The 24,795-nt window shown below is 36.5% G+C and overlaps 6 protein-coding genes and 1 long non-coding RNA gene across 8 annotated transcripts; 4 read left to right on the top strand and 3 right to left on the bottom strand.

Moving 5' to 3' along the window:
• Positions 1-250: 250 nt before the first annotated feature.
• LOC117636516 (RNA exonuclease 4) lies at positions 251-3,228 on the bottom strand. 2 transcript variants are annotated; one of them, XM_034371055.1, is made up of 7 exons: positions 2,985-3,228; positions 2,356-2,507; positions 2,197-2,241; positions 1,718-1,941; positions 1,447-1,620; positions 960-1,040; positions 251-838 (listed from the first exon to the last, which is right to left on the bottom strand). In XM_034371055.1, the coding sequence occupies exons 2-7, from the start codon at positions 2,443-2,445 to the stop codon at positions 568-570; spliced, it is 885 nt and encodes a 294-aa protein (XP_034226946.1). In that variant the 5' UTR covers positions 2,446-2,507; positions 2,985-3,228; the 3' UTR covers positions 251-567. The 2 variants fall into 2 exon arrangements, with proteins under 2 accessions (XP_034226946.1, XP_034226945.1); XM_034371054.1 differs by having other exon boundaries at positions 2,108-2,241; positions 2,985-3,227.
• Positions 3,229-3,799: 571 nt separating this feature from the next.
• Positions 3,800-4,836, bottom strand: LOC117638731 (heavy metal-associated isoprenylated plant protein 42-like). The gene is made up of 3 exons (XM_034373830.1): positions 4,759-4,836; positions 4,525-4,603; positions 3,800-4,422 (listed from the first exon to the last, which is right to left on the bottom strand). The coding sequence occupies exons 1-3, from the start codon at positions 4,783-4,785 to the stop codon at positions 3,800-3,802; spliced, it is 729 nt and encodes a 242-aa protein (XP_034229721.1). The 5' UTR covers positions 4,786-4,836.
• Positions 4,837-7,134: 2,298 nt separating this feature from the next.
• LOC117638110 lies at positions 7,135-11,060 on the top strand. Its single transcript, XR_004587269.1, has 7 exons — positions 7,135-7,326; positions 9,525-9,600; positions 9,705-9,768; positions 9,839-10,056; positions 10,146-10,242; positions 10,351-10,438; positions 10,792-11,060. It is a non-coding gene; the product is annotated as an uncharacterized LOC117638110 (long non-coding RNA).
• A 591-nt stretch (positions 11,061-11,651) lies between these two features.
• Positions 11,652-12,132, bottom strand: LOC117638672 (nucleobase-ascorbate transporter 6-like). The gene is made up of 2 exons (XM_034373767.1): positions 11,941-12,132; positions 11,652-11,858 (listed from the first exon to the last, which is right to left on the bottom strand). Exons 1-2 carry the CDS (start codon positions 12,130-12,132, stop codon positions 11,652-11,654), a joined length of 399 nt encoding a protein of 132 aa, XP_034229658.1.
• Positions 12,133-12,313: 181 nt separating this feature from the next.
• On the top strand, positions 12,314-15,037 carry LOC117638673. The gene is made up of 11 exons (XM_034373768.1): positions 12,314-12,433; positions 12,570-12,611; positions 12,815-12,958; positions 13,054-13,135; positions 13,329-13,516; positions 13,642-13,723; positions 13,826-14,064; positions 14,233-14,325; positions 14,418-14,487; positions 14,632-14,802; positions 14,948-15,037. Exons 1-11 carry the CDS (start codon positions 12,314-12,316, stop codon positions 14,983-14,985), a joined length of 1,269 nt encoding a protein of 422 aa, XP_034229659.1. The 3' UTR covers positions 14,986-15,037.
• A 3,873-nt stretch (positions 15,038-18,910) lies between these two features.
• Positions 18,911-22,080, top strand: LOC117638146 (endo-1,3;1,4-beta-D-glucanase-like). Its single transcript, XM_034373253.1, has 7 exons — positions 18,911-19,271; positions 19,630-19,651; positions 20,224-20,353; positions 20,482-20,572; positions 20,691-20,780; positions 20,956-21,056; positions 21,688-22,080. The coding sequence occupies exons 1-7, from the start codon at positions 19,124-19,126 to the stop codon at positions 21,826-21,828; spliced, it is 723 nt and encodes a 240-aa protein (XP_034229144.1). The 5' UTR covers positions 18,911-19,123; the 3' UTR covers positions 21,829-22,080.
• Positions 22,081-22,543: 463 nt separating this feature from the next.
• On the top strand, positions 22,544-24,574 carry LOC117612112 (aspartic proteinase-like protein 2). Its single transcript, XM_034340855.1, has one exon. It carries the CDS (start codon positions 22,967-22,969, stop codon positions 24,428-24,430), a length of 1,464 nt encoding a protein of 487 aa, XP_034196746.1. The 5' UTR covers positions 22,544-22,966; the 3' UTR covers positions 24,431-24,574.
• The last annotated feature ends 221 nt before the right edge of the window (positions 24,575-24,795 follow it).

Below are 24,795 nucleotides of genomic sequence, written 5' to 3' on the forward strand. Positions count from 1 at the left end.
GATGGGCTAGTTGGGCCGTAAATAGTGACAGAGGCCCAACCCTCCTTTTTCGGTTTATACATATAAAACAAAAAGTAGTTCTACTTCTAGAGAAATATATACGTATACCCACCTTCTAAATTACTAACTCACCCTCTGAACCTTTAAGCATCTCATCACGTGCACCACGCCACACCAGAGCAGAAGCTCTGTACTCTTTAGGGAATCACACAAATAAAATCTACCCCAAAACCCAAGCAGCAAAATCATGTCATGAAATTATATCCATAGATTTGAAATCTAAATGCAAATGCAAATCCTCTCTCCCAAACCAAACGGGGCCTTAGAGAATTTGCATCATTTCACCATCCGAGACCGATGACAAAAAAGGAGGCATGAACAAACTTATATAACATTAAGGCATGACCCCCTAACAAGATTTTCCTACTACATGTGCGATGGTACCCTTGCTCAGAATCTCCAACAGCTTCAGACTTGTAATTCCTACATATATTCCTACATGTGATGTTTCTGTCAATCCTGCGGTATGTGAACGAAAATTGCAATGACTTAACTTCAAGTGAGAATCTAATGCTGAGGTTGCATTGCTTGCACTGAATCCAGGCACCAACATTTGTAGTTTGGTCTCGACATTTCATAAAGCTCATCGAGTGTCATCTTCTCAAGTTTGTCGGTTTCCCAAGAATCAAAACTTCCAGGGATGTCTTTTGCACACAGCATAGCAAGTGAAGCCACATTGCCTTCTTTCTGATGATCTAGTGCACAGAACCTTTTGTAGAGTCTCATAGCAGACACACAATCTTCATATGGATCATGAAAACCTGACTGGATATCATACCTGTAAAACCAAAGCCTCGTGACACTAAATATTCAATGGAGCATTAAAACTAGAGCCTGCTTCTACAAGCAAATAACATAGAGACTAAAAAAGTAAAAATCTGAGAAGAAGAATAACTTGCCCTAGATATGTTCTGGTGAGGTACTTGAGCGGGTGGCTAACCAGATTTGTCTTCATCAGAGGATGGTAGTTTGCAGTATCCCTGCATATAAAATAAGTAACCATCAAGCATCTAAGAGGCAACAGAGAACAGGCTTCTTTGCTCAATCTATGTTAAATAGATGCCATATAAGCTGGTCCTTTATGCAAAATTTCATCATGACTAAGGCCATAATCTTGACTGGCCTGAATGAAAGGAAGTACAGCCATAAACGCAATTGTCCAAGAAACAGTGACACCGTCTATCTTACATCTACACAAAGCAGCCCAAACACTATGGCCTATATAATAAAGAAAGGGACTGAAGAGAAGAATACGAGTGCATATGAGAACCAGAACATAGCATGACATGATAGTTCAATCAGATCTAGAAAAACTATAGAAACACTGTGCTCGTGATTCACATATCTCAAGAAGAGGATTACAGAAGAAAACAGAAACTCTTATACCTCAGCAGGTAATCAGGATAGTTCATTCTCAAGCAATCCAAATCATTCTCTACACTATGCCCCACAAGAAGCTTGGTCTTTCCATTATACAAAATTTGCAAAACCTTATCTTGCACTTTTTGGAGTGGCATGCCATCTCTGAGATGCTCTTCTGTTAACCCAGTAACTTCATATCTGGAATGGAAACATTGTCAACACGTGGGAATAATCAGAGGCCTATTCGCAAAATTCTTGTAAGAAATCAAAGATGAGAAACATAACACACTAGTACCTGTAATTAACGACAGGATATTGGGGCTGCACATAAGTGTGGAAGAGGATAGTCTCGTCTTCATCAATCAGGCACACCCTTGCACACAGGTCCAGTGATCCATCACTTCCACCAGCAACCATTTCACAATCCAGAGCAATTGCTTCCATACCATCTCCAACGTGATATTCGCTGCTGGAGTTTATATCATGTTTAAATTCTTCACATCGCTCCATCATTGTTACCTGCAACACTTCGACTGAAATATAAGTAATGTATGTGCATATCTTATATGCGGTTGCTGCTAAGAGTATCTTTAATGGGTAAAAAGGGTAAAAGATTCAGAATACCGGAAGCTGACAAGTTTCCCAATTCCATACAGGACGCTTGATGTTCAACTAATCAACTTACCAGAGGAACAGGTGCAGATAGGCGACACATATATTTATGAGCGCTCAGAGAATTAGGGCTATCAAAAATCTTCAAACATAGATCACAACCTTGTTCAGAGAAAACCGTCTTGCAATTTTCTTTTGCCAGTGGTCCTAAATCATAGCAACCAGAGAAAGGATATCAAACGGCAAGCAATCTTATAGATGAATCAAAACGACTATGCAATGATCTGATCAATTACAATGCAACTCGGAATTACATCTCACCGGTGACATGCTCCCTCTGTGATTCAAAAGATTTGAAGTGCTTTTTACACACTCCACATCTAGGCTGATGAACTGAATGGAACGAGACATTAATGTGCTCGACTAGATGTTCCTTTTTCTTATACTGCTTGTAGCATGCAGCACATTTGTACCTGCAAAGCCCACAGGTCAAGAATCTTTTCAAAATATTCAACAACAAAAAAATCACATATCACATTGTGTATATACCTAATAGCACAGTTTGTCAACTAGTTTTGCAATTGTTCTTAAATATTCAAGTTTAGATACATTACTATAGCAGGACAATTGGGATTAATTAAGTGAAATGATCCCCAAGGAAGGATTTGTTTCCAAAATCAAAGGAAATTTATTTCCAAATCAAGAAATACACTTCGATAAAACTAGAATCAAACAATGCGTGATAAACCATGTCAAATTCTGCAATGCACCTCAATTAGCTTATCAGAAAAGTTCATAAATAAGCCACCCAAACTAAATCTATATTCAATTTCTCAGCAAGCATGCAAGTCCTTGTGGAAATGTGGAAATAAAAGCCATAAACCTCACAAATTGCAGAAGATGTGTGTGTGTGTGTGAGAGAGAGAGAGAGAGAGAGAGAGAGATGGAACCTTGTGTTTGTGGTTTTTGGAAGTTCTGGTTCGAAGTCCATGGAGCCCAGAGCTGCTCTCGGCAACACCGTCGACGAGGCTTCAAAATTGGCGGGAAAACAGCAGTACGAGAAATGTGCACAAAATGGAGGTGAGCCCAAATGGGGGATATTTTTTCTGACTTCTCTCACAGAGAGTCAGAGAATTAGGGTTTTTCAAGTAATTGTACCATTAATTTCTCTATGCGACCGTCATTTTTTTTCTTATCATAATTGATTATATTTGGCAAGAAATCACTCTTATATATACGAATCTTTATATCAATATTATGTTATGAGTAATTTCTCTTCATAGATATTAGATAGTGAATCAAAATCACTAATAAAGTAATATAAATATCCATAAATTATGTGGTAGCACTTTTAAGAGAAAACCTAATTGGAATTTATTTTATCCCAAACCATTTCCATCACTTTTAGGGGTTCGGCTATTACCTGCGATTTAGAATTGATGTTTTATCTAAAACACACGGTGCATATTGATTTTGAAGAAGGAAATTATCAATAATCATCAAATTTGATGAACATAAAATTACTAATTGCATGAAGCCACGCAAACGAGAAAAGAATAAACATCAGGTCTTAACATAGAATTAAATAATTATGAGACGATAAATGTTTAAAACATAATGTCTAAAAGTTCATGTTTAAGCCAAAACAAGGAAATTAAGAAATTATCCGAACATGAAAGCAAAACCCATGTACATATAAATTAACCTAGCAACAATTTTAAAAATATATGGGCTACGCATGTTCAATCAACAATATATGACCAGCCTACATGGGGTACCGATAGTTGTCCGCATAATTAGTGTAGTGGACAATAGAGTTAACTTTGGGTGGCGATCTTGATTGAAAATATGAATAAGGTGGTGGCTGAATTTGTCCGTAATAACCATATGGTGATGGTGACGATCTATGATACGCCATTGGTTGATAATATGGGTTTGGTGGCCGGTATCCAAGTCCGGACATCCCATAAAAACTCCTATGAGTCGGAATGCCCATAGATGGCCGCATAGGCGGCCGATGCTGAGGAGGCATAGGCATGCCCATGCCCATTCCCATGCCAGAAAATCCCTTCCCATTCTTCTTCTTCTTGTCATTTTTGGCCCAAGTGAGAACTCCATGTTGCTTCTTGGGTGCAATACTGCGTTTGCTTTCATCATCCGAACTGCTTTCAGCCTCATCACCATCACAAGAGCAATCTTCGCCAATTTGGATGTTGTACTTAGTAAACGCACCAATATTAACATTGTTTTTGTAGGGTTCTTTCTGGAAGGACCAAAGTTCTGCCTTTTTGTCCATGTTTTTGACTATATTTGTGAGAACCATAGGGTCTATGTCACCTGAAACTTTTAATAATCCTTGTTCTGGATCTATGTTTATGTCCTCCACTCCTATAAAATTAAAATTAAAAATATAAATAAATAAATAAATTATAAACTAAATAAACGAGCCAGATGCATGATGAAATCATGAACGGAAAACAATATATTTACCATTGAGTTTCTGCAACTTTTCCTTCAGTTTTATTGGACACTTTGCACAACAATGGAGATTCATTTTTATAGTACAAATCTGCAGAAAACATAAATTTGAAATAGTTAGGAATAATATGATATAATCAAAATACAACTCGAGAATAAATTCAGAACCATTTAAGTTGAAAACACTAGAGTAATATATGTTTACATATGCACCAAATGCAATAGAAATAAAAGAAAAATACATACCGGAACGGGTGCACGATGTTGCTCCATCAGAATTGCTTCAGATCTTTGTATAGTAGAATGGAAATAGAAGAAGAGGTATGAGACTAATGGGTTTTGTATAAATTAAAAATGAATTTTCAAGATGAATATGTTTTGGATAGGTAAGAAATATATATAGAGAATGTGAAGGATTTATGGGCACTAATTATTAATTGGCTAAAAAGCAATTAACGGCTTTGAGTGATTTTGTTTTGGTTTCAAGAGATACTTAAGTGGGAAGAAAGCTCAAAATCCTGAATTGAATTAAAAGTGAGAGATACTAAATTTTACTTAAGTGGTGAAGATTGAAGAATTAGAATTCAGCCAAAAAAAAAAAATTTCCTAAAAAATGAATCCTTTTTACAGGAACGAATATTAGGTACAAACTAGCTAAAAATGTAATTAAACCAATTATTGTCCTCAACTGCAAAGGACCAGACCAATGGGCAGAAGTTTTCGGATAAGACAAATGATCCTGAGGCAAATTCGTGAATATTACAAAATATATAATGTCGTTTGTACCCCTCTGAAATTGGCATATGAAATTGGATCTTGGTTACAAGTTGCAACTTACAAGATTGATGAAAAGTAACTTATGTGTAAATAAATATCTCAAATTACAATCTTCTCCCAATTTATAGGACTAACTAATACAAATTATACAATAGCGTCAGTAGCCTGAAGAATAGATAATTGCACCTTCTGATTTCAAAATGTTATATGATTTCTTCAACAATGCGCTATTAGCATTCCCTGCATTATAGTATATGTCACAACTTTTTTATTTATTTATTTATTTATTCAAGTGATATGGGATGAGATGGTATTTCTCACACACAGTCAAAAAATGTCATAGAAATTTAAATTTAAACCACGACTTTACAAATCAATGTCATTTTTCACTGACGTTGGCAATCTCACAACCTTATTGTTAATTGTTATAGAACCTTATGATTGGCATTATAAATGGAGCTTCATGATTATAAATTGCCATCAATTTTTCTTAGTTTGGGCATCCACGAGACTTATTTTTATATTTATATGCAAATATTCCCCCCCACCACAAGTAGTCCCTTATTTTTGCTTATAAATGACATGTGCCAAACAAGACGCTTTTAGCACTATAAATTGAAAAAGGAAAAATAAATAAAAGTGTTTAAGAAGCTTAATTACAATAGCAACCCAATTAATTAAGGTCTTCTAATGGCAGATTATGGTTAGTCTACTGATAAGCTGACTTTTTCCATTTTTTTTTTAGTCTTCTGATTTTGCTCTGGTTGGTGGTACCTTGAATATTCTAATCCTATGTTTGACAGTAGTTGTTGGATTGGGACCATAGTTTGATTTGAACCAAAAGAATAAAGGAGATAAGACAAATGGTGGGGCCAACGCACGACACTCAGGCACTTGTTGCGTGAGGCTTCTCGCAAACGGAGTAAAATCAAGATCTATATTCTTATTGGCTGCCGGCTTTTTACCTGTTCATTCGCAAATTAGGCTTTTTTTTATGAAAAATATTAGGCTTATCATATTTTTTATACTACATTATGTACCATATTTTTAAGGGATATTCACTATTATACCCAATATGGGGGCCCAAATTATAAAAATACCCTATATAAAATGGACTTTAGAAACACACCCAAAGCCCATTTACAATATAACAAAAAAGTTTTTAACTTCTTATAAATTACAAAACTGCCATCAATTTCTTAAAACAAACCCAACCCCAAAATCTCATAAAAATACCCAAAGCACTCAATAGAGCATCAAAGTAATTTAATAATCAATATTAAATTCAATAAGGCTAGCTATCATTTTTTGGTTTTTTTTTGGATTTGTTTATAGGAATTCAATTGTGTAGGGTTTATTTATAATATTAGTGCTAGAAATGGATATATCACTAAATATCTCTATTTTTAATAGAGATAAACCCTATTATATTAGTGAACTACACCACTATTAGAGAAGTAATACGCAATATAATATAAAAATATAATAAACCTAGCATTACCCTTCTCTTTTACCTTCGTATGTCAAACAAAGAGTCTCTTTTGCTATCCCAATGTTGGCGATTGAAAAGTTAAAAAGCCAGCCTGAATAACCTTACTCTTCTCTTTGGCCTTTCTACCCCTCATTGTTTTTCATTTTTTACCAATTCCTCCAGCAAATGAGCTCCCTTCCCTCGTGAGACTCCGTGTGCGCGCGTGTACGAACTACGAAGAAAGGATAAATCTTGCTACAGTAAAACTTAAAGCAGAATACATGAATTGTTCTTGAGGGGTAAAAAGGGTAATTAAAATTTTAATACTATTTAATGTTCAACAGTGGGAAGTGTGTAGCAAGAGTGTGTAGCGAGTCGCTTTTGGTTGATTTAGAATAGAAAGATCTGATTTGAAAAGCCGCGAGCTAAAGCTACCACTGCCATGGACGACGAAGAGAACCAAGCTCCACAGCCGGAGAACCAGGCTTCTCCAGAGCGAGAGAATCCGTCGAGACTCATCCTTCAGGCAACCGACTTCATAAGCGTGAAACAGAACACTAAATGGCGTACGTTTCTCTCTCTCTCTCTCTCTCTCTCACACGCACACACACACAAGCACACAATGTGTTGTAGGGCAAGGTTTAAAAATGTTGCCTAGGCTCGCCTTAAGGCGAGGCGTTCGTAAATCGCATATTGTTTAGCTAAATGTGCGGAGAGGTTGAGGCGCTGCCGGCTGAAGCGCAACTCAGCGAAGAAGACGATGTGCTTCGCGACCTAATTTCATACTATGTTTTCAATTGAAACGCATATTTTCATTTACAAATAGTCTTTGCGTTTTATCCTTTAGATCTCATGATTCTACTCTTTCTTCTTCCCCCAAACCCCACCCACCCTGAAACCTTCCATCTTCTCAAGCAAATCCCAACTTCAATCTCAGTTTTTTTCCTCTTTGAGATTCCAAATAATACTAACTAAATATGTGCATTTGATCCAAAAGCGTGCTCTCTTTCTTTATTACTATTTTTGTTTGTTTGTTTATGTTTTCCTTCCAGCCACCAAATATGTGCATTTGAGCCAAAAGCTCTGTTGATGTTCTCTCTCTGCATATAAACCCAAAACGTAGTGAATTGTTTGTTTTTGTAATGAATATTTTATGACTTGATAAATATTGATTTGCTGGAATTGATTATTACATTTTAAATGGAAATTAATATTAATATTTAAGTATTTGTCTATTCTTTTTTAGATAATTTTAATTAAAATAATACGTGTTCAAAAGGCCCTCACCATACCAAAACGCCTCGCCACCTCACCTTTCAAAACCTTTGGGGAGGGAGAACATGTGCCTGTTTGATGGGGGCGGTGGGAGGTTGGGCATAGGGAGGTGCCGAGAGAGGAGAAAGGGGTGTGGGACTTTTACTTATTTTAATCTTATTAAATATTTTTGTTTTTTTAAATTCTTTTTAGTAATACCTAATTCTATGATAATTAATTGAATGCTAATTCCATCGTAATATGGGAATCAACTGTATTATTTACATCAACTGTTTGATGGAATGCAGGCCATTCCATACTCTTGGGTTTCCAGCATTTTTTGGTGATGTTGGGAACAACTGCCCTTATTCCGTATCATAGTCCCGATACTGGGTGGCGGCCATGTAGGATTTGCATAAAAACTAGTCAATCAAGTTTCCCTTATTTGTGTATAGTATTTCTAATTTAATTTACTTTATCTTTATGCGAATAGGAGGAGAAAGCAAGAATGATCCAGACACTGCTTTTTGTTTATGGCCTCAGCACCTTGTTGCAGAGCTGGTTTGGCACTCGCCTCCCAGTGGTCATGGGAGGCTCATACGCCTTTCTTGCCCTTGCAATATCTGCTTCCCACAGGTTTCGGACTGAGGAACCGCATTTGTTAAGTTCATATTCTTTACTTGTAGTTTATGTCATGTCCCATTAGAAAATCTACTGTAGCAAAAAACAAAAAACAAAAAAACAAAAAAAAGAGATCTTGTTTGTTGTTTTCTGTTTCTTCTTATGTGAGATGTAAACATTTATTTTATTGTAGGCTAATAGTTGACCCATGGAGCTGATGTTATTTTATTAACTTTTTTACTTGATTTTTACATGAAACTCCATTCTTACGTTGCGTCTGTTTTTGTGTGGTGCGACTGTCTTTTCAGAGGTTTACGTACTGCATGAGAGCTATATAGGGAGCACTTCTAGTTGCATCTGTTTTTCAGATTCTTATTGCAGTGTTCCTTATGCCGACTTTTGGGAGGTATGTTGTGACAATAAACGCAATTCTATGTTGTATGGTACACTGATACGATACAATAATATGATAAATTTCTAAAAACTAAGATACATGTACAAGAAGAATACGGCGACTAAAATAAACATTTCATTAATTTTTAAAAATATTATTACATTAACATATTAGTTATATTAGTTAAATATTCACGTATAAAAAAAAAAATTTGTCCACCTTTCACTAAATGGGGGCCAACAACATTATATAACATAGAATATTGGTCGTACCCATCTCGTATCCTAGCTGTATTACAGCCACGTCGTGTGGTCAACATTTTAAGAACTTTAACGATACAATCCAGTTGTCATATTATATAGTATTGTGTCGTATTGGATGCGTATTGTATCAATATCCGTATCGAATACGAGCACACCTTCCATGACATGTGTATTAGTCAAATTAGATGTCATTTATTTTAAAAAATAACTTGATATTAATGTTGATATGCAGACTTCTGAGCCCTCTCACTACTAAACCTCTAGTGACCCTAGTTGGACTTGGCATGTTCGTTTATCGGTTCTCTCAGGTAATGAAGTTGAACACATTTTGCTTCTTAACCATTTTTTCTGCAACTTCTTTTTACCTTTGTTTTTGACGGATAACGTTTTCTTTTGCTAATTAATGGTGCAGCTGGGCACGTGTGCTGTAGTCGGAGTGCCAACATTGTTGGTGCTGTTTTTCATATCACAGATAGGTAGCATGTTAACCACCCTTTTCTTGCATTGAAATTGAATTGCTAATTTAATAATTGTATTGTGTTGCAGTGTCTCCCACGCATTGTCTCGATATCTAGAGAGGAACCGTTTAACAGATTTAGGTTTCTTCGATACTGGAGGTTGAACCCAAATCAAATTCAGCGATATGCACTGCTGTTTTTAGTACCCTTTGCATGGCCATTTGCAGCAGTTTTGTCTATTGCATATGGTCATACTCGTAGCATTTGCCGGGTTCATCTGTCTAGACTTTTCAGTGGTGCTCATGGGTAAACTCTAGCTTGAGTTTATGTACTCTACCTCTTGTTGTAGGTTGTGGAAGTAGTATGTTTTAACAATTGTCTTTCACTAAACACAGGCTATGGATTCCAAATCCATTTCAATGGGGTTCTCCCACTCTTGATGTTGGAGATGCAGTTACAATGATGATGGCTGTTTTGGTTGCCACATTTGAGGTAAGATAATCTTATAGTAATGTTATTTAAGACCCCAAATCTGATATCCTTTTTTTAAGAGTAACAGTTGCACTGACATACATTTCCTCCTGTCATTTTGGAGAGCAGTCTACAGGGACTTTTCTTATGGCCTCGAGGTACGGGTTGGTCACCCCTCCCCCACCTTTCGTTCTTTAGACAAGGAGCTATATGCCAGGTCGGTATCAAATATTTGTATGCATCATCTTTATTATTCTTGTCTCCTGTATTTTATTGGGATCATAGTTTAAAGAATAGAAAAGTAGTTTAAAATAAGCATTAATGATTTCCACCTTAGTATAAGATTGCATCCTTTTATATACGTGAGTTCCCATTATAATAGCAATTTTATTTTTGAATGGATGAGCCTCACAAAGCTTGTCTATAAATAAAATAAAATTACAATTGGGAGGCTTTACTTTTTAAATTTGTCAAAAATGCAAGAAAATCTAGATGCTTTTTAAATGGATTTGTAGAGGCAAGAGCTTTTCATGTTTATAGATAGTCACTAATTAAGTTCATCCTTCACAGGAAAATTTGCAGCATTTCTTGCTTCCTTATCATTGCCACTTGTAGGAGCAGTGTATTGTCTGCTATACTTCTACGTGGTTATGTTTATTTATTTATTTATGTGTCTATCTCTTTGTGATTTATTTGTATTTTTTATGCTAATTATGTAGCAAAACCACCATAGTTTTACTACATGATTGATATAACAACAGCCTGTTAACCCTAAACCCTAAACTGTTTGGGCATGCAGTTTTTGGTAGTATGAGCTTCATTCAATTTTGCAACCCAAATAGCATTAGAGTTCACTTCATAGTAGGCTCTTCACTATTTTTGGGCATTGCTGTGCCATCGTATTGGCACGAGTCTCTCCTACCTTCTGGAGTAGGATCCTCATGGGTGAGTATTACTTATCTTTCATGTATTAGAGAAGTAAAATAACATGATTTTACATTATTATTCTTATTTTGATCATGTGTAGTGGAGTTGCACTATACAGGTATTTTGCTCATCTTCGGCACTAGGTGCAGCAGCTGCTATCGTCATGAATTACATCGTGACTCTGGGAGACCAGTCATTACGAGTAGATAGTGGAAGAGATTGGTGGGCACGTTTGAGGAACAACGGAGATATTAATACCGTTTCGTTCTATTCCTTCCCTAAAAAGGTGGTGGATTTGCTATCGTGCTTAAAATTGGAGGGGGAATGAGAGGGCAATTTACTCTTCTTTGTATAGAAACGACAAATCACAAACAACAACAAAGCGTCAATCATTGTGTGTGTGTAAAACAATGACTGATGTTTTGTTGTTGTTTGTGATTTGTGGTTTGTGGTTTCTATACAAAGAAGAGTAAATGACCCTCTCATTCCCCCTCCAATTTTAATCACGGTAGCAAATCCACCGCCTTTTTAGGGAAGGAATAGAACGAAGCGGTATTAATATCTCCGTTGTTCCTCAAAGGTGCCCACCAATCTCTTCCACTATCTATTCGTAATGACTGGTCTCCCAGAGTCACGATGTAATCCATGACGATAGCAGCTGCTGCACCTAGTGCCGAAGATGAGCAAAATACTTGTATAGTGCAGCTCCACTGCACATGATCAAAATAAGAATAATAATGTAAAATCATGTTATTTTACTTCTCTAATACATGAAAGATAAGTAATACTCACCCATGAGGATCCCACTCCAGAAGGTAGGAGAGACTCATGCCAGTACGATGGCACAACAATGCCCAAAAACAATGAAGAGCCTACTATGAAGTGAACTCTAATGCTATTTGGGTTGCAAAATTGGATGAAGCTCATACCACCAGAAACTGCACGCCCAAACAGTTTAGGGTTAACAGGCTTAGAAAATCTCATAACATACCCCAAGGGTCAAAAGATTCTGAAAAAAGTAATATTGGCATATATGTTTTGATGTATAAATATCTCACAAATCAAAATCTTCTCCCAACATTATTTACTTTCTCAAAGAACCCTAAGTTTCTTCTACGACTAGTCCGCAGTCTTTAATCTATTAGCTAACAAGGGATTGTGAGACATGTCAAACGCAAAGTATACGTCTGTGGCAGTGAGGGAAAACTACGATGATCTTGGTCCCAACAACACTGCTCTTGCCCTTATAGATGATACGGCGATCTTATGTCTAACCCAAAGAAGAGTTCTACAATTTCATCACTGAAGAACCATCGTGTTCATCACAACACCCCCGTATGTATCAAGCTACTTCTTAATTATTAATTCTGCATTATATTATAGCACTGAATGGTATGGAATTAATATGTATGTTGTTGCAGATTACTTATCATGTTGTGAAGGTGAACCAATCTGACTCTAATGTGCGTAATAGAATAAAAAGAAAGTTGGAGGAAATTGAAGGTAAAAATTAATAAATTAACCTCTTTATTATGCAAGTAATTTGCACAACTGAGTAAGTATATATAACATTCGAATATATGTGTGTGTGTGTGTGTAGGAGCACATTCCGTCTCAGTGAAGCCTTATGAAAGGGGAGGAAATAGGTGTGGTGCCAAGATAACAGTTTCCAGTCACAATCATTCAGACAATACTTACGGATGCAGAGATTTTGTCCTACAAAATAGAAAAGAACCCTTGTGATGAAGCCTTTAACAACCATATTCAAAATCTAAGACCTGCCGAGGACTTGAAAATTCTCTATTCTAAGGTAAGAAATTAACTGAGACCCTAGAAGCAAATAACCATCTCAAAATCTACATTCCATAATATATACCGTGTTATATCTTGATTGCCTTGTTGCAGATCCCTCATGTTGTGAAGGTCGTTAACCTGTGTTGTTCGGAACGCCTTAACAGAATAAAGAGAGAGTTGAACAAAACTGACGGTACAAATTATTCATAAACTTTATACATATATATATATATATATATATAGGATTATATGTTTGGATTTGATTTCAATATACTCATTCAAAATTCAATCTAACATATACCCCTATACATAACTCTCAACTATATATTGGTACGTACGGGTTTGATTATATGAGTTTTTCAAATTTTGGGTTTGCATACATATAGGAATAAATTGCGTGACAGTAGATTATGATCAGTGGAGGATAGCAGTTTCTGGTGATCATGTAGATCCAGCCACACTGGTAAAGACAATTGAAAAGTATGCACAGATTAAGCCCCACAGAAATGCCAAGGACAAACCTGTTGCTGCAGCAGCACAAGGATTCAAAAACAAGAAAAACTTCCAATTTGAGGTAATTAAGAAATCAACCAAGAAAAACTCTAGATTACACACATAGTATATCGTATTACTCCTCATTTTCATTTTATTTTTCATAACAACCATGCATAAATGCGTCTATATACATGCTCCCTGCAGACTTGTGTTGTGAAGATTTCAAGTTATTGGATTACTTATTATTTTGAGGCAATACAGAAAAATTTGTTGCAGGAAATAAATGGTACAAATAAACTCTTTCATAATTATTAATTAATAATAATGCTGCAAATATATATATGGAGGTTCCATTTGATATTAATATAGTTCTTTACTTTTCTTGTAGGAATAAAATCCATCACCATTAATGCATGCAAACGCAAGATAGCAGTTTGTGGTGATATTGTAGACCCAGCCATAGTCATAGAGACAATATCAAGGGTTTGTAAGGCACGTACAGAGCTTGTGTCCTACGACAAGAAGAATTCAAATCCTGCTGCAAATCATCTTGCACAAGGTCGAACGATCAAGAATAATGATAACTTCATTCAAAACGACACAAAATTATCCCCAAATTATAACAAGGTAATTAAGATTGCAATTTCCCGCTAAGCATCACCATTATAATCCTTCATTCAGTATATCAACAAATATATATATATATATATATATATTAATTAGCATGCATGCATTCTTCATTATTCCCTGATTATGTATAACTAATGATTTGATTAATTTCAATTGAACTCAAAGGATGCTATTGTTCCTGCGTCAATGGAGAACCGCAGTATTACGGAGGTTGCTCTTCCATTGATGAAGAAGAACCGCCGTTTTGATGGTCCGGTGGTATGTCTTGCTACGGCTCACTCACGGCCTCTTCATTTTATGACTAAATTTAATTATATTATAATTAAGTAATACATTTTCTTGCATTGCAGACTTGTGTTTTTAAGGTACGTTGTCCAGGTTGTCTTGACGAAGTAACGGAAACATTGCACAAAATAAAAGGTTCGTGCATTGCAAATGAAACTCTTTTTTAATTGTGTAAATGTTGCATGCGAGTTTATATTACTCATCAAAACTCTTCTTAGTACTTATTGTTTTATTCAATACTCATATTTATGTATTTATTTTCTATCTTTTGGGTTGTAGGAGTAGATTTCATCTTCAGCTTCTTAAAATATGGACCTGATGGTTGGCAAGTAAAAGTTTTTGGTGATATAGATCCACTCACAATCACGAACACAATATTCACAAAATACAAGAGAACAGTTACGCTTTCGGCCTATGAGGACTTTCGTCGTCCCCAAAAGACCAGTTGGGGTAAGAATTAACAAAGACTAGACTGTGGTGCTCTCAATTAATTATACTTTGCATTATACGTTTTTAACTAATTAATTACAAAAGTGTTGCAAGTAGTTTCCACATGCTTTGATCTAATATAGAAAACTATCTTTGTTTTGAACAGATTCAGCGACTGGTTTCCGTTTTCCAAACTTTTTGTGACGACTTTTGACTACTTTGATAATTACGTCCGGACATTCGTATAGGAGAATTTATATATATATATAAATTTAATATATAATATATAGTGGTGTAGCCTTAATTTTTATTACTAGCTATAGTACATATAAGTAACTTTTGTTATTTAAAGATGGATTGTAATTGTCTTTTACCTTTGAAGAAAAACGACTTTAGCTTTTAGTCGCATATGTCTCAGCCTGTGTCACAAGTACCAAGGGTAGGTGGGTGCTATCCAAATTTCTATGCGCACACACACACGTCGATTGAATTGAATTGAATTTTTTGATAAGGGTAATCTTTTAAACTACTCTAATGTATATGGGATGAAATCGAACTCAAGTGCAAAAGGAAGAATAATGCTTTAGCTAACTGACTTAACTTACATATTAAATTTATTTTAAAATAAATGCTGACAAATTAGTGAATTTTACTTAAGGGGTTATAATTTAATATTCAGAAACATCTAAAATCACTGAAGTAATTTTGTCAGCACTGGTTGCATGCATAGATTTGAAGACAAACAGATAACTAGTTTTACGTACAAATTAATTCAAACCTTTCTTGATGGGAAGTTCACTGTTCCAAAAACACACCAAACCTGCAGCTATAATTATTCTCGTTTCGTGTATCTATTGAGATCAGATTCAAAGACATGTCAAACGCAAAGCATACTGATGTGGCAGATGATCTTGGTCCCAACAACAATGCTCTTGCCCTTATAGATGATAATGGAGATACCCAAAGGAGGGTTCCAAATTTCTATACACACACGTAAATTGAATTGAAATGATTTTTTTAATAGGGGAATGATTTCTTTTAAATTACTCTAATATATGGGAATGAGATGGAATTTAGGTGAAGGGAAGGAACAATGCTTTAGTTAACTTTCTTAACCCACATATACTACAATTAAATTGAATTTAAAATAAACAATAATAAATTAGTGAATTTTACTTGGTCATAATTTAATATTCATAAACGTGTAATCACAGAAGTAATTTTGTCAGCACTGGTTACATGTATACAGTGGCGGTCCTAAGGTTTTGGAGGCTCTAGAACTACAAACATGTGGCTCTCTACTCTCTATGTATATATTTAAGCGAATTTTTTTTTTTTTTGATAAGTAAAAATATATATATGAATATCCAAGTCAGAATTAGGTATAATTATACCATAAAATACGTATTAATAATTATAAAAAAGGTTGTTAACATGTATATATATAAAGTGTATTAACTGTTAGGGACGACTCCTCGGGTTGCGTGATTGGTATGCTTTTCCAGATTCTCTGCCTTCCTGATCCAAACCATGCGTGGAGATGAACCAAGAAGGTAGAGTTTCTTTGATCAAGGACTGACTATAACTAACGGACCAAAATTATACATCAGAATCACAATCTTCTCCCAACATTAGTTACTTTCTACGACTAAGTAGCATAATAGTCAGCAGTCTATAATCTAACGCAGTCTAAGCTAGGGATTGTGAGACATGTCAAACACAAAGTGTACTGCTCTGGCAGTGAGGGAAAACAACGATGATTTCGATCTCAACTCAACAATACTGCTCTTGCCCTTATAGATGACACATACATCGAACATAAAAGTTCATGGTGATATTGATCCTCTCAGTCACAAACACAATATTGACAAAATATAAGAGAACAGCATGAAGAAACCAACTGGGGTAAGAAATTTTTATTTTTTTATTTTTATTTTTGAGTGAAAAATACCAAAAATGGTACAAGATTTTCAATTCATGGAGATCCTCATAATCAATACTTGACCTAACTTCTAATCAAGTAACCTATAAATGTCACCGCTATCTTCTCCCAAATCAATTTTCTTTACAAATCCAAGTCTAAGTTTTTGCCGACTAATCAGCACCTGTCTTTATAGCTTTAGGGTTCTTTGCTTTGGACTTGTGAGGGAGACGTACAAAATCTCAAGCTCTCATCAAAGAGACTGCACTTGCAATGAAGAATCACCCTGCTGATGGTCCCGTATGTCTCTCTGGCTAGGGCTACCTTCTCTCTCAGTTTACGATTAATATAACAAAATTTAATATGTTCTTTCTTGCAGACTTGCATTTTGAAAGTGAGTACATGTTGTTTGGGGGGTTTTCGGCTATGGCCTCCCCACTTCACCAAGCTATGGCCCCCCAAGTTCATAAAAAAAAAGAAGGTGATTACATGTTGCAAGGGATGTGCTACCAAAATAAAGAAGAAATTGCAGAAACTTAACGGTACGAAAACTACCTCTTCTGTTCCAATTTTTGTGCCTTGCATTTTTGTGACATATATACCTACTATACATAGAAAAAAAAAAAAAATTGGTATTGGTTTGATTATTAATTTTTCAATTTTCAATTGATTTCTGGGTACGTTCGATTTGTATATACATAGGAGTAAATTCCATCACCATAGATTATGAAAAAGGGATGGTAGCAGTTTCTGGTGAGGCAGATCCAGCCACAATTTTAGTGACAATTGCAAAGCTTAAGATTAGGACAGAGCTTGTGTCCTGCAAGGAGGACCCTCGTGCTGCCCAAAAGAAAAAACAAGCACAACGATTGAAGAACACTCAAAATCATCATCACCACCCCAAAGACAAGGACACGAAAAAGATCATCGATCATCACAATGATCATAATCATGATCATTCAAATTCTGATTCTGATTCTGATTCTGATGATCAGATTGATGGAGATGATCATGGTCATAGTGGACATAAAATTAAGAAGCCAGCCAATGTTAATGGTCCATTTGTTGCACCCCATGGCAAGGGCAATTTCCCCAAGCCACAACGGCTTGGGCCACAAAACAATTGGTCCCGAGGGATGTACGGGAGGCCACCGCCTGCATTTCCACTGCCGCCACATGCATATGGTGGTTATGGTCACCACTCGAGCATGGCACCTCCGCCACATGCATATGGTGGTAATGGTCACCACTCGAGCATGGCACCGCTGCCACGACCGCCACTGCCATTGCAAATGTATCCTTATCCTTATTATCATCGAACAAAGGAACCGCCGGTTGGCAACTCAATGCTCCATTATTTCAGCGACGATAACACTAGCACTAGTGCTTGCACCATAATGTAAGGTGTTTGCGTGTGTTATTATTTCTTCTGTTTTCAAGAACCAATTGCATCTGTTCAACTCTCTGAATTTGTTTTTGGAGATGAAAGTGTATGTGCCGGTACAATAATGATACTTTGTCACATATGTTATATTTCTAAATTGGAATCATGATCGCATATTTAGACATGATTTTAATTTAATATATTGTGAGGATGAAACAACAATTCGATGCAAATATTTTACAAATTGCTCTCTCTCTCTCTCTCTCTCTCTCTCTCTCTCTCTCTCTCTCTCTCTCTCTCTCTATGTGATTCTGCTGGTTTGTGTCCGAACTTGCTATTCCTTTTGGGTAGGGTACGTAATCATAGTAAATAATTAAGAATTACCATTTTCTATTTTCTAATCAGTTTGTGACTTCGGTTAACTGTTGATTTAGTTAGTTATATAAGTAGACTGATCTACAATATAATGCAGGATAGTTAAGGAATGTGAGTGGCCAATTAATTACATATTGTTGAATGACTACTCACATCCCACAACATTTATCCCGCATTTGAGAATTTCCGCAATTAGCAAGCATGCAATAGCAAAGTCACACTCCTCCCATGCGTGAGCTAATCAAGACAAGAGGATTGGGCTAAATATTGACTGAAATTACCAAAAAGAAAAATACTGGGCCTGTGGCTCTTTGTGAACCCAAAAGAAAATAAAAGGGCCTGTATTCTTTATTAACCCACAAAAAAAGAAAAATATTGGGCCTGTGGCTCTTTGTGAACCCAAAAGAAATAAAATTACGGTGCCTGCGGCTCTTCTTGAATCTGTCTTCATCAATCATGAGGGAAAAAAGAAAAACAGTCTGTAACTTTGAGAAGTCAGGAGAAAACTTGTTCAATAATGTTTCGATACGTGTAACATTTCAGATAGTAAGCAAATTGTTCTCCAAGGCAAGTACTGCTAGCTTCCTAATATATCAGTGGAGCTCTCTCACTTATTGATTTTGTGTGTGTGGCTCTGAATCTCTGCTTCTCTGAGTAAAGCTATGTCGGGGCCTCAGTGCTGTGAAAACCCACCAACCCTTAGCTCAAGCTCCGGAGCTGGTTCAGTGACTGAAATTGGAGGCTTAAAAGCCTACGTTACTGGCCCTTCTGATTCCAAGCAGGCCATTCTTCTTATTTCTGATGTATTTGGTAATTACCCATTTCACCAATTTTCTTTCTTTCTTTGTAATTTTGATGAAGTTTCTTTCTTTTTTGCTGCTATTGTTTATCACATACCAATTTGGGTTTTTTTGTTGTCTCACATCTCATCTGCTTTTGTGATCTGGGTGGTAGTTAAATTATGGTTTCCATGCTTAGGTTCTCAAAAATGGATTCTTTTTCCTTTGTGTTCTTTTTGTACATGTATAATATTGATGCTTAACTTCTAAGTTGATCAGTTACATGGTTATTTCTTTTTAGTAAGTTTTTGTACATGTTTAGAGCTCTTTCAATTCCGCTTGGTGAGTTGAAATTTTAAGTTTTGACAGTATATTTATTTGTTTTGAAGGATTTGAAGCACCAAACCTAAGGTATGCCTATTTTCTCAACTCTGCATCCTCGTTTGTTAATTGTACATGATGGATATTTTAGCACCTTACATGAAAAGCCTAACATGATTTCTCCCAATCCCCTTCCTTTAAAAAAAAATATGAGCTGCAGCTTATCTAGCTACTGAATTCTGATGGATACTCTTTGTTGCCTACTCTGGTCATGATCATTTACGTCTGCATAAAGATAAAAATAATTTTTTTGAAATGGGTTGTTTTAGTTAGGGGCAACCATTTATAAGAGAAGTTTTATTTTATGGACCCTGGTGGGTTCACAGTTGTTAAAAAACCCTCTCACCAAATGAAATGACAATTCTCCGCCAAATGTGTAAAAACTTTATATTTGATGCTGCACTTCCAAGCCCTTTATCACAGTCCGTGAAACGTATATTTGTCTACGCTATTTCTGAAACCTCATGATAAGTGAATTTGTTGCTTTGTTAACAAGAGTTAATCTGCTTTAACAACTGGACTACTCTTTGCTTTGACATTTATTTCCCATCCTTTCATTACATGTTTTCATTTTTCTTGAACTCACTGCTGTTTCTGTAAAGGAAGCTTGCCGACAAAATAGCTAGTGCTGCTGGATTCCATGTTGTGGTTCCAGACTTCTTTTATGGAGATCCCTACGTACCGGACAATGCTGAGAGGCCTGTATCAGTTTGGATACAGTCTCATGGAACAGTTTGTTTCTGAATCTTTTTTATTTCCCTTATCTTTAAAGTGTAAACTTGTTGAATGTGTAATCAGGACTCAAGTTTAATCATGTGCTAAAAGTGTTGCTATTTTCTTCCCCCACCTCTTTCTTTAAGGGCAAAGGATTTGAAGATGCTAAACCCATAATTGCTGCTCTAAGGAACAAAGGGGTATCGAAGATAGGAGCAGCAGGATTCTGTTGGGGTGGTAAGACTCCTACTACACTTTTAGAGTAGAATCATATAACTGTAGAAATTTGTTTTTTAGGTTTCACTAGTTGTGCAATTACTGTTAAATTAACCAACAACTCTTGGTTGTTATTCAGCCAAGGTGGTTGTGGAGCTAGCAAAGTCTGATTACATTCAAGCCGCAGTGTTGCTACACCCTTCCCTTGTCACAGTTGATGATATTAAAGGTATGTATTTTCACTGCAGAATTAAACTGCTGTGTATGATAAATATGGTCAAAGGAAGACTCTGCTTCTAGTATCTTGGGCTGCACTACTGCACTGCACTCTTGTTGGCTTCTTCTGGTGTTTGAAGTTACTAATACACCTTTTACTGTTTTTTTTTCTTCTTCTTTTGTTTCAGAGATTAAGGCTCCAATAGCCATATTGGGTGCTGAATTTGACAAGATCTCTCCACCTGAACTCCTGAAAAAGTACGAGGAGGTTTTATCCACTAAGCCTGAGGTAAGCATCTCCCAACTTCAGAAAGTTAATATATTTGAAGTGAAATTCATTAATAAAACACCTAAATGGAATTCTTTGTATCATAAATTGTCATGGTCTTCCAGTTTCAGAAAGTTAGGGCCCGTTTGATAACCATTTCAATTTTAGTTTTTAGTTTTCATTTTTTGTGCTAGAGTATATAGGAAAAAGAGGGAGAATGGAAGTGAGAATGAGAGTGAAGATGGAATTGAGAGGGAAAATGAGAAGGGAGGATGGGAAGGAGGATTAACAAAAGTGAAAATAAAAACTAAAAACTGAAATCTATTTGAAATTGTTTTCACTTTTGTTACTCCTCCCTCCCATCCTCCCCTCTCATCCTCTCCCAATCTCATCCTCACTCCCATTCTCACTCTCATTTTGTTCTATACTCTAGAACAAAAAATTAAAACTGAAAACTAAAATTGAAATGGTTATCAAATCCCACCACACAAAACAATTCCTTGAAAGTGAAATTCATTAGAAACATCACTGAAACCTAAACGGACGTCTTTGTACGATACATTGTCATACGATGATTCCGTGATTACAAAGTGAGGAATTTCCCAGATGCCAACATGACTTTCAGAAACTAATTGATGTAGTTTTTATGCAGGTTAATGGCTATGTGAAAATATTTCCTGGTGTTCCACATGGATGGACTGTCAGGTACAAGGAAGAGGATGAGGCTGCTGTCAAGCATGCTGGAGAAGCCCATCAAGATTTGTTGGCCTGGTTTACTCAGCATGTCAAGTAAAGATAATCATGGCGGATGAAATGCCCACAATCAGATTATATCAGTTAATCAGTTACCAATAACGATGATGAGCAGGAAGAGTAGGAATAATAAGATAATAGCCTAGTGTTGTTGAATTAGACTTATGTAAGAGCCAAACTTGCTTCCTTTGGGAAGGCTTGAGAAGCCATTTGGCTTTTCTAAAATATTGTTGAAGGATAATAGAATACCCTAGTGTTATTTGCATAAAAATTGTGATAGTGTTCATCTCCAGCGTTGATTTTGGAGATTTTATTTTTTTGATTTGAAATAAGTATTAACCTAAGCCAAAAACAAAGAACACTTTTATTACACCTACCATCAAACTTCGTCCTCCTTTTTCACGAACTCAAAAGGCAGTATTTGAAGAGGAAAGTTGGATCTCTTTACCAAGTCTTTCTTTCACCAGAAAAGAATGCGGCCGGCCAAATAGAATATAACAAAAAACCAAAGAAGAAAGAAAGAGAGAACGTGGCAACTGCGTAATTGCCACGAAAAACCCAATTGGCAATTTCAATGTTGTTGAACGTCGTTTCCAAATATAGAGAAAAATAAATTGTTGTAATTTTGTGGTCTTTTGGATAGATGCTTATTATCTTGACTTTGTTATTATCTCTCTTTTTAATTTTATTTTGTTGGTTTGGCATGTTGACTGGTCTGGTACTATTAATTAAAGTTGAGATGAACGAACTAATGGACCAGTTAGTGTAAATCTTTGATATTCAAAACGCGCAACTCTCTCGTCCGAGTCTTCTCTCGTCTGTCTGTCTCTCTCTCTTGCCGTCTTGCTTTGCGCTTTTTTCTTCTCTTTATCAGGCTTTCCCACTCCTCTCTCTTCACACATGCCTTTCCCTCCTCCTTCACCCACCTCCTTGTTCTTTCTCCACCCAACTCGACAATGAATTTTCAACAAAACCTCTAAGCCTCAGAATTCAAGCTACGAATTTTTTTAAATCTGGGATTTGTCCCAAAACAGCTTCTTTTGCTGTTGGGTCCAATCAGATCTTGTATTGTAGCTTCAGTTTTTTCGCCTATCAAAATTGAATCTTTGGGTTGTTTTCAACCTCAATCAATTTTGTAAAAGTAGCGTTAAAGGCTCCTGCTTTGTTGGGCAATTTCAATGGATCTTGGGAAAACGACAAGAGGGGCTGTATTGGGTCGTATACTGGTTCTTTTCACATTGGTTCTGGATGCGTCAGGTGACTTTGTGTTCCCTGTGCACCATAAGTTCAAGGGCCAGCGGTCTTTGAGTGCATTGAAAGCCCATGATGCTCGCCGCCATGGTAGAATTCTAGCCTCTGCAGGCTCAGGCTCTACTTCTGCTGTGGATCTGGAGATAGGCGGCAATGGCCATCCTTCTGACACTGGCCTCTACTTTGCCAAACTTGGGATTGGCTCACCTTCAAAGGACTATTTTGTCCAGGTCGATACAGGAAGTGACATTTTATGGGTCAATTGTATTGGCTGCACAAACTGTCCCAAGAAAAGTGATATTGGTGTGAAGCTCACATTGTATGATCCAAAGAGCTCTTCAATGTCACAACCTGTTACTTGTGATCAAGACTTTTGCACAGCCAAATACAGTGGTCAGCTCCCTGGTTGCAGGCCAACCTTGCTCTGCGAATATGATGTGACTTATGGAGATGGAAGCGCAACAGCTGGTTACTTTGTGAAGGACAATATTGAATTTGATGAAAGAACAAATGGAAGTATGGTATTTGGTTGTGGAGATAAACAATCTGGGCAGCTAGGTAAGTCTTCTGAAGCACTTGATGGGATACTTGGTTTTGGGCAGGCAAATTCATCTGTGATTTCGCAGCTGGCTGCATCTGGAAAGGTCAGAAAACAATTTGCACATTGCCTGGACAATGTAAATGGAGGTGGGATTTTTGCCATTGGGGAAGTGGTGCAGCCAAAAGTGAAGAATACAACTCCATTGGTGCCAAGGCAGGCACATTACAATGTTGCGATGGAGGCAGTTGAGGTGGGTGGCGATGTGGTACAACTTCCCACAGATATATTTGACACTGGAGACAAGGAAGGGACAATAATTGACAGTGGTACAACCTTGGCTTATCTTCCAGAGGAGGTTTATCAACCAGTCATGAGCAAGATCTTTGCAAGTCAGCCTGACTTGAAATTACATACAGTTGATGAGCAGTTCAAATGTTTCCAGTATTCCAAGAGCGTCGATGATGGATTTCCAGTGGTGAAGTTCCATTTCAAGAATTCGGCTTCAATGACGGTGTATCCTCATGACTATTTGTTCCAGTTGAAGGATGATGTTTGGTGCTCTGGTTGGCAGAGCAGTGGGATGAAATCCGGAAATGGAGATTCCATGACCCTTCTGGGAGATTTGGTGCTTTCAAATAAGCTAGTCATTTATGATCTTGAGAATCAGGTAATTGGGTGGTTGGATTACAACTGCTCTTCAAGCATCAAAGTGAGAGATGAGAAGTCAGGGGAAATTGTCACTATTGGTGCCCACAATCTTTCTTCAGCTTCCACTTTAACAATTGGAAGATTATTGATATTCTTGTTATTAATAAGTTCTGTGCTGCTGCAAATATCTTCTTTGTATTAGATTTACTTCAACAAGCGGCCAGCATTCATTTTGATGCACCAAAATTTATCAATGAAATTGTGTGATTCATTTCCATTTATTAGACTATTGACATTTTCTTTTCAACGGCAAAAATAAATAAAAAATCAGAACAGGTTTCATTAAGCTGTGTTTGTGAAGCCAAAGGCCAACTAATTTTTGTAATTTATTCGGTTCTATTTTTCGGATTTGGACTTTTTATCAGGGCTTGTGTGCATTTGTTGACTTCTATACTAACTGCAGAGGTAAGTAGATGAGTGTGAGGGAGGGATTAGAAATTAATTTGGGATAGGCGAGGTACGGGCATTGGTAATCTGCAGCAAAAATGGGGTTAGAGGACAAACTGT

Source organism: Prunus dulcis, chromosome 8 (assembly GCF_902201215.1).
Source record: "Prunus dulcis chromosome 8, ALMONDv2, whole genome shotgun sequence".
Classification (NCBI taxonomy): domain Eukaryota; kingdom Viridiplantae; phylum Streptophyta; class Magnoliopsida; order Rosales; family Rosaceae; genus Prunus; species Prunus dulcis.